Source organism: Urocampus carinirostris, chromosome 6, assembly GCF_059441175.1.
Source record: "Urocampus carinirostris isolate Australia breed hairy pipefish chromosome 6, RoL_Ucar_1.0, whole genome shotgun sequence".
Lineage (NCBI taxonomy): Eukaryota > Metazoa > Chordata > Actinopteri > Syngnathiformes > Syngnathidae > Urocampus > Urocampus carinirostris.
This window is the reverse complement of record NC_142354.1, coordinates 23,001,060-23,010,725: the sequence shown is the minus strand read 5'-3', so window position 1 is coordinate 23,010,725 and position 9,666 is coordinate 23,001,060. Positions and strand designations below refer to the sequence as shown.

Sequence of the window (9,666 nt, the reverse complement as noted above, 5' to 3'; positions counted from 1 at the left end):
ATGCATGGTGAGAGATTTGTCAGCTGGGGTTATAATGTTTAAAATTAACTTCTTTTGTGGAGCACCAAAAGATATGTCTTACCTTTGTAGTTCTCTCTAGTAAGACTAACAACAAACCCCGCCTCCTGGTCACATGTTAGAAGCCAAAACCAAACCCCACCCCATACCAGCAGATGGCACTGTTGGACTCAGCATTGCAGGACATTTACCCAAAACTATACACATATTTCAGCAGGAATTTCAATAAAACAAAAGTTATTATTACACCCGTTACATATATATATTACATATATATATATATATATATATATATATATATATATATATATATATATATATATTTTTTTTTTTTAATTTTTTTATTTTATTTATTTACATAGCTTCAGTGGCACCAAACTCAATTGAGTTTGAGGCCCCTAGTCTAGATCTAAATAAGATTGATCATAAAAAAGTTAATTCTGCCTTTTTATGTTTTAGAGTAATATAATCCACTCAGAATATCCTTCCAGAATACTTTAAACCAATGTCGATTATCACAGATATTAAGTAATAGATTTCACTCTAGACATGTTTACGCTTTAGCTAGCTGTAATATAGTAGTTGTCCTGAGGACGGCAGTGTCGCAAAATCTCCCACATAGGCAAAAGCGGAAGTTTAACCACCAAATAAGAAAAGCAGCCGCGTGCTTGTTCTTCTTGCATCCATTCAGAATAACCACTATTGCGCATAATTATTTTTGCAAAATCAGTCTTATTTTAGCACCGTATTAGCCGCATGCTCCGGCAAAAATAGTTACTTGTGACTATGTTTGATCTTTAGTCATTGTTTCTCCACATTGCGTTCTCAAATAAGTTGTTGAGGAAAACCTCGTCCCTGTGTAAACTTCACCTGATATTATTTGGGGAAAAAAGAAACAAACCTAAAAAAAAAATAAAAAAAGGAAAATGATTAAGGAGAATCCCTGGAATATACCTCCTAATGCTCCAGCGTGCATGGAGAAGCATCTTTGTGCGGCGCAGTACAGAGCAGGTAAGTCCTGGCGATGCTAAAATGAATAGAAATTGGCTCGGAATGTTAAACAAGGTTATTTTTGGCGTAAAAAAATTGTAATGATTAAAACTCAAAGCAGCAGACCCATTTTGAAAATAGCTCACTAAACGAATGGTCATTGTGATTTTGGAGGAAATGTGATTTTTAATTGGCTTGATCAGTGTCTTCCAATGATTCTAAAATTCTTAATAAACTAGCCTATAATGTATTTATGTTAAACACACAGCGTCATTTTACCAGCTTTTAACCCTCAATTCTTGAGGCATATCGTCTGTCAAATGTTTTATTTTTATTTAAGCTTAAATTGTGGTTTCTAAAAAGTGAGAATCAAGTGTTTTCTTCTCCTATGTGGTCACGTGATTCAAGACGTAATTCAGGTTATTTATTTGGTTCATAATTTTGCTGTATTTGGGGATTTTCATATATTTCAACCTGTTTATAATGTGTAACTTGATTTGAACACATATTCAAAGAAATATAACAAAATAATACTTAAAATAAGCGAAAATGGTTTTTTAGGGGAAGAACAATTTTCTTCGTCTTTTTTGTATGTTAAAGGGACATTGTGTATTATCAAGCGCTCCCTAGCGGCAAGAAAATGTTCACTTATTTAAAAAAGGCAGCACGGCGGCGCAGTGGTTAGCGCATGTGCGGCACAGTTCATGTCATGGGAACCTCCTGCGTGGGTTCAAATCCAGCTCCAGACTTCCTGTGCGGAGTTTGTATGTTCCCGCGGGCCTGCGTGGGTTTCCTCCGGGCACTCCGGTTTCCTCCCACATTCCAAAAACATGCATGTCAGGTTGATTGGCCGGTCCAAATTGTCCCTATTTCATGGTTTAATGGCGCCAGCCAATCAGAAGCTACAGCCAATGAAGGCGAGGCAAAGTTTGCAAGACACGTGTGCACGACTTTGATAGGCTGATGTAAGCTGTCAGTCAAACAGCCTGGAGCACAACTGGCCATCAAAACAAATGTGACAGCTCGTTACATTTAATTAATTGATTAAATTGGACTCTGAAGAAAGTCAGAAGAGCACAAAGAATAGCTGCTCACCAGCAGTGTGTGCTGCCTGGATTTTTATTGTGTCCGGGAATTGACTGAGGCGGCGTCAGAAAGGAAAGCCAACAGATAGGCTAACAACTCTTAAATTACCACTGCCAAATGTGGCTAGTTACCAATGCCAGATCCATTACCTATGGAATGGACGACTTGGGAGTCACTACTTCAGTGTTCATTTTACCTCTAAAAAGTGATGGGTCCCGGAGACTCGCATGCTCAAAAATCTATGGGTCCCCAAAATTTAGTGTTATCGAGGTTGGAATTGTAAATCGGCGTCAGATATATAATATAAATCTATGTATTCATTCAGTTTTAATCATCACAGTTTATTGGTAATACAAATCAGTTATCACTCAAAGAGTTTTCAGTTCACAACAATATTGTACATTATGCAAAATAATATTGCTGAAATAATTATATTAATCTATATTCTATTGTTTATTTTCTTTCATCAAATCGTTGGCTTCAGCACACTAGAATTTATCTGCCGTTTTTTCCTGCCGGAATTATTGCCGTTGTTATCACTTTCTGCATTATGTTTCGACTTATTACTGACACTGAAGAAATGACCAATTTTGTGTTGATTTTCACCTAATACTGTTTTTTCGGAGGCATACTCATACCTGTTAACCTCCATGGCTCCATGCCCTTACAAACTGTCGTATTTTCCCTTACAAAATGCAAAAAAATCTTACACCATATTCAGGGATCAGAATTTTCCGCGGATCCGCGGATTTCCGCTGTTTTTGAACCCCAAAGGCATTCCGACTTTTTCACTTTTTCTCTTGCGTAGCAAACAAATTCAAAATCCGACTGTCTCACTCTTTCCTTTATTGCTCTGGCGCACCCTGGCGGCCGTTAGAAAAATTGGCCGCATTGTTGGGGTTGGCTCCGCCCTGCTTTATTCCTGGACCCTGCCTATTTCAGCTGAAAATGAAAATCTCCATTCTGATCCCTGCATATTTGTTTTCAAACGTGTTTATGTAGTTTAACATGTTATATTGTACATGTTTCCTTATATCATAAATTGTTAATGAACATTTTGTTGTGAGACACTGAGTTGCTCGACATGAATGAGGTTCATTATAAAAAAAAGTTCAAAATGAAGTAGCTTGGACATTCACCGTAGAAGGAAAAAATACATGTAAATATAATTAAGTAGAATAATACATTTTCTTATTCAAATTATGAATTAATTTTCTGCATTAAATTATTGGTGGTAATATACTGATTAAAGGGATAACCACAAACCTGTATTTTTTTTCATTTTCACCTTTTATACTTCTTTTTTTTTTTTAACTTATTTATACAACATCATAATTCGTAATATAATGCATCAAAGCAAGTCAGCCGTTTGAGAGCCGGTTCTCTAAAAAGAGACGGACTTCCACCACAACAATGACGTAATCTTGTTTTCTGAGATCGGCGTGCAGACGAAAACTCAAACCGCGAGACCAAAACAACAGTGGCGTATCTGCCTGACGAAAAGTTGAGTGCGGTAAATCTTTGTTAAAAAAAAGTATCGGGTAATAATGACAATTTTGTGTCAAAAAAGTTGCGTCCCGGGGACGCACGTTGATTTGATACAATGCGTCCCCAGCAAAAATGATGCGTCTAGGACGCAGGGACGCGGGCAAACGAGAACACTGCTACTTGTGGAAACCTGCTACATTTGTAACTGTACTTTAATCATCACAAAGACCTTGCAGAAGTCGCGGTTACCAGATGCTAGCGTGTAGCTTGCCAGCCTCTCTCTAAATTGTTTTCTTACACTCAAAGTAGTAGCCCTCTAATTTCATTGTCTTTTTGTATGATGACAATAAATACCATTTATCCAACTGCAATTCTCTTTTTATTTGTAGATCTGATGTTGTTATTTTGTTACAGTGGTATACTCTCAGTCTCTAAGGATATCATCTTGAGGTGTGTTTGAGTGTCACTTCAAGTTCAAACAATCACAGAAATGCATTTTTTTCCTAGCATCGAAATTGTAATCAAGTCTGAAAAATCGCTATTAGTTTTTTTTCTCCAAAATCCTGCAGCCCTAAATGGCGGTGTCAAAATCAAGTATGTTTACCGAAGCTTCTTAGGTTATGGGAGCATTTTAGCCTGGATATGGCAAAAAATAGACCTGTAAAGTATGCAAAACAGACCTTGTGTATCATGGTAGTACATTGGTGATTCATGATCATTTAAAGAGAACAGTCGGACAGTTGAATGAAACGGAGTCTGACTCGCCTCGATAAGATTCAAGCTAAAACTCAAGCCAATATGGTTTTGATGACATGGATCTTCTATATGTGAAGATTTTGCTATAAAAGAGAGCTTGAGCATTATGCCAGACTGGACTGTGCTTGGCAAGAACGGTGCCCCAATTTACACTAAGATTAAACACTGCAGTTATTAATGCATCACTTTTCCTTCCACTGTATTGTCTCCCAGATGGAACCTTGCTCCTTGGTTCTTCCAGCCTGACTGGCAGGAATTGGCAGGGCTCCATTTGGATCTACAGCAACCCCGAGCAGGCCCCCAACGAGGGCTTCTGCAAAGCTGGCGTGCAGACCGAGACCGGCGTCAGTGACGTCAAATGGCTCTCACAAAAGGGTGTCGTCGTGGCATCGGATTCAGGTTCCACAATACCGAATCTTTATTATAGTTTCTACTCGTTCTTTTCTTTGAGAATTATGAGCTAACACAGGGGTGTCAATCTTATTTCAGCACTGAGGCCGCCACATAGTAAGAAACGCAATCTCTCGGGGTCCATACTAGTAAATTCATGCCATAAAAAGTGTGGCTTGGCTGGAGGGGTCTTTTCAGAGCCTCACGATTAAATTATGATTCAGGGAAGTAACCACCAAGATTTTATCTATTATAGTTTCCCAACTGTGCATTTGTCCCAAAAAAGTATTTGTCTCTTGGCTTCGGCAACATCCAGTTGACATCTTTAAAACTGTAAGTCATTGTTTGACACAATGCAACTCATTTTTCTCTTGTGCTTCTCTCAGCATTGTCTCACAGGCCACATAAAATGATTTGGCGGGCCATATTTGTCCTTTGAGCCATGAGTTTGACTCGTGAGCTAACCTATGAAATGTTTTCCTTTTGACAGGAGCCCTGGAACTGTGGGAGCTGTCCGAGGACGAGCGCCTCCTGGTCAACCGCTTCACCAAGCACGAGCATGATCATATCGTCACCAGCGTGAGCCCTGGCGCTGGAGCAAAAAACGTCATCACTGGGAGCATGGACTGCAAGTAAGAAAGCCGTCTATAACATACCCAAAAACAAATTGAGAGTGTTTCTTCTTTTTTGGCTGCAGAATTAAAGTGTGGGACCTGAGCCAGCAGACAGTTGTCACATCATACAGCGGTAAGGACAATGTTAAGGCGGAATACAACCAGGCCTGTAATTAACAACTATTTTAATAGTCGATGAGTCGCCGAGTATTGAAATAACTCGTCAAATAATCTGATTTTAAACAATATGTGCATTTTGTGAAGGACATTCAGTGGTCAACTGGAAAATGTCTCTTTTAATGTGTGTGCATCACTGTGGTACTGCCATGATACGCAAGTCTGCTTTGCAAACTTTGCAAGTAGTCTTTTTATTCCCCTAAAATGCTCTTGTGTTGTGTTATTATATGTAAATATATATATGTATATATATATATATATATTTACAAGGTTCCTGGAAAAGCCTTAAGCCACTGAATTCATTATTCTAAAAATAAGGCCTTCATTGGCGTTGGGTTGGTTTGGATCCTTTTAAATTGGCATTAAAATGTCTTAAATCCGGGCAGCACGGCGGCGCTGTGGTTAGCACGTGTGCGGCACAGTTCTGAGGTCATGGGATCGAACCTCCTGTGTGGAGTTTCATATTCTCCCCGTGCTTGCGTGGGTTTCCTCCGGGCACTCCGGTTTCCTTCCACATTCCAAAAACATGCATGTCAGGTTAATTGACCGGTCCAAATTGTCCCTAGGTCTGAATGAGCGAGCGAATTGTCTGTCCCTGTGTGCCCTGCTAATGGATTAATGGATGGATGGAAGGATCTTATTTGTTCACATTAATCTAAGTTGTGAATAACCACACTACAAATGCAATTCGCTGTAGAGCGGTACTTTCAATTCTGAGCAGAAGTCTCCCTGCGAAAAAAGATCTAACTGCTTAATCATTTTCAATCTTTTGTATTTTTATCATCAAGCACACACACAACCAGTCACTTGCGTTGCATGCAGTCCTAAAGAAGATTCTCTTTTCATCTCCTGCGGTCAGGTAAAATGCTGTCCATCCACTCCGACCTATTGTTTCGTAATTACAAAATATTTAATCCCTTTTAAGCGGGTTTGTCTTTTTTCACTCGTCAGGATGGACGCGTGCTGGTTTGGGACACACGCAAAGCAAACAAACCTGCCATGAGAATAGGTAACACTCGCTATAATTTGTTGTACATTATGTGTTACAAGACAGAGACATGGATTTACGTATGCATTTTCTCAAATCCCATCGATTTAGAGGGTTCCAACTGTTTGCCCACCACTGTGTCCTGGCACCCTGAGAACAGAAGCACAATCGCTTTTGGTATGAACTCCAGCTCTTTGACTGAATTTTCTGACATTATTATTCCGCCGTGTAACATATTTTTTGCATCTCAGGCGACGAGCTCGGCAGAGTGAGCATAAAAGACTTTGTAGCTACTGAGCCAGCTCAGGTGGAGAGTGTCCACAATCGCAGAGTCAATGGGTTGGCCTTTTCCACACAAAGGTATGTCCAGACAAACCTCTGAAATTTCCTTTTTTCACGAGTAATTTATCTTTCGTCGCAGCGCATCTTTGCTGGCATCTATAAGTGACGATTGCTCGCTCGCCGTTCTAAATTCGGAACTTCAAGAAATGTGAGCGGTGCCACGAATGTCTCGCACTTTTGAGACAATGTACAAAAGTTTTATATGTCACAAATCTTTTTTCGTAGTTACCGAGACCGACGCCACCAAGATTTTGTCAAAGGCGTGTGTTGGCTTCAAGGAGGCTCGAATAAGCTCACCAGTGTGGGCTGGGATCATCTAGTACTACACCACACGGTGGAGCCAACAGGGGGCGCTCCTAGTAGATCTTAAAACTCGCTGTGCAACCTGGGTCAACTTTCTATTCTGTAGTCATTTTTTTGATTGTAAGATGAATGCCAAATAAATTGATTTCAGTGTCACTCCTCTCATGTAGTTTCTATTTTAAAGAATCTGATTTTTTTTTTAATGTGTTGTAACCTGAAATACATATTTTCACTTGGATATTTCTCTTATCACAGTGCTGTTTGTTACTTGAAAGCACATACAGTACATCATAGAGAAGGCTTTTAAAGGCCCCTGATACGTTATAATTTTCTAGGAATTCTTGCATGTATTCTATTCTCTATAGCAGTGTTTTTCAACCAGTGTGCCGTTAGACCTTGTCTAGTGTGTCCCTGGAATTAGCCCAATTTTATCTTTCCAAAAAATCAGGCCATTATTCTGTATTTTTGCTTTATTCAGATAAGGAACTGTAATAGTCATCCATATCAGTAGGTGGCAGTAGATTTTTATATACTTTTTATATACTAATTATCTGCTCATGAGGTAGCACACTACATTTAATAACTTAATTTGTTTGACAAAGCAGATAAAAACAGAGCACATCATTATTTTTTCTTTTAAGTATTTTCTTTTCATACACTAATTATCTGCTTATAAGATAGTACAGTGAAATGTTTGACAACTTCATTTTCAAACATTTTCGACGGACAGTGTACCTCGGAACTTTTTTATAAATAAAAATGTACCTTGGTTCAAAAAGGGTTGAAAAACACTGCTCTATACTTGAAAGTTTTGTTTGAGGCTTTGTCTTTCAAGTCAATTCTACAAAAACAAAAGAAAATTGTTATTTCTATGCAGTCAATTTATCCCATTTTTATTAAAACGGACTTTCGGCTACTGATGGCATCTGAATAAGAGCTGGTAGCATCACTGAGGTAGCTTCCAGCATCAAAGTAAGCCAATTTAAAAAAAAAAAATGAAAACAGGAAAATAACACACCTCAAATTTCATTACTTTAAGAAGTGGGAAAATGTTTTGCTTGTCATCGCTTTAGGGGCCACTTGCGAATACCACGACTATGTTTGCTTATGCAGCTAATATCAAAAATGCGGTCATTAGCTCGATTACATTAGTGCTTAGTATTGTTGCTCAAATTAAAAATTGGAAAATTGAAAATGCACAGTATTTTTCTTTGTTTTTTGGCTGTCCTGAACCAAGCACATATTTGGCTTTAGCAGTTAGCTGTAAGCTTTAGTATTGTTTAGCATTGCTTAAGGGGTTCGCGAGATGTGACAAGCAAAGTATTAGCTACTAGCATTTAGCAGCCTATTTATTCTAATCAATCGATCAAGGTTGGGGTTTTTTTTCATTTGGCCCTCTGTTCATTTGACTGACACCCCTGGGTCATTGTGTATTATTTAGCGCCTGCTAGAAGAAGAAAAAGACATTTTAAAAAGTATTTGAATAATAATCAAAAATACATCAACTATCATACCAACAGCATTTTTTTCAAAACTCGTTGGTCTAGAACTTTGTATTTATTTCATGTATCATGAACCTCACAGAGGGAGCTGACGTAATTGTCTGCCATCTTGTTGCAAAATACCCCAAAACCCTTGTGAAACATTGTGAAAATAAGAAGGAAAATAGTGAGGTTTGATCACTTTGAGTCTCAGTAGATTTTAAGCCATCTAGTGGTCAAATATTACACAGTGTCCCTTTAAGACCTATATTGAAGCGGCCGTGAAACCGGTAAGTGGCACACACAGAAAATCCAAAACGCATAGAGATTTCAACTCAATTAGAATTTATTACCAGGAGGAGTATTTTTCTATACACGTAATTATATTGGGGCAGCACGGCGGCGCAGTGGTTAGCGCTTGTGCGGCACAGTTCATGTCATGGGAACCTGTCGTGGGTTCAAATCCAGCTCCAGACTTTCTGTGCGGAGTTTGTATGTTCTCCCCGTGCTTGCGTGGGTTTCCTCCGGGCACTCCGGTTTCCTCCCACATTCCAAAAACATACATTTCAGGTGAATTGGCCGGTCCAAATTGTCCCTAGGTGTGAATGAGCGAATGAGTTGTCTGTCCCTGTGTGCCCTGCGATTGGCTGGCAACCAGTTCAGGGTGTCCCCTGCCCACTGCCCGATGATTGCTGGGATGGGCTCTAGCCCCCCGCGACCCTACTGAGGATAAGCGGTACGGCTAATGAGATGAGATGAGATGAGACGTAATTATATTTGCTTAGGTGATAAATGTCAATCATAGAAGGAGCATAACATATAAATATATGTACAAATGTAATGTTGCTACAAATCAACAAAAGCACATTTCTTTCGATTATTTTTGACAACACTATAAAAATATAACCTTCATTGATATCCATCCAAATGGCATTACAATCTGATTGCAAATACATTACTACGTGTGAGAGTAACAGTAAAGTTCATCGAATGGCAACGGCTTGATTTTACTATACAATGTTCAAATTTAAAT

The 9,666-nt window shown here is 38.9% G+C and overlaps 1 protein-coding gene across 1 annotated transcript; it reads left to right on the top strand.

Moving 5' to 3' along the window:
* The first annotated feature begins 619 nt into the window (after positions 1-619).
* wdr77 (WD repeat domain 77) lies at positions 620-7,308 on the top strand. Its single transcript, XM_088337174.1, has 10 exons — positions 620-1,029; positions 4,552-4,737; positions 5,219-5,360; positions 5,426-5,475; positions 6,308-6,378; positions 6,471-6,528; positions 6,619-6,684; positions 6,759-6,867; positions 6,929-6,997; positions 7,075-7,308. Exons 1-10 carry the CDS (start codon positions 945-947, stop codon positions 7,217-7,219), a joined length of 981 nt encoding a protein of 326 aa, XP_088193300.1. The 5' UTR covers positions 620-944; the 3' UTR covers positions 7,220-7,308.
* Positions 7,309-9,666: the final 2,358 nt, after the last annotated feature.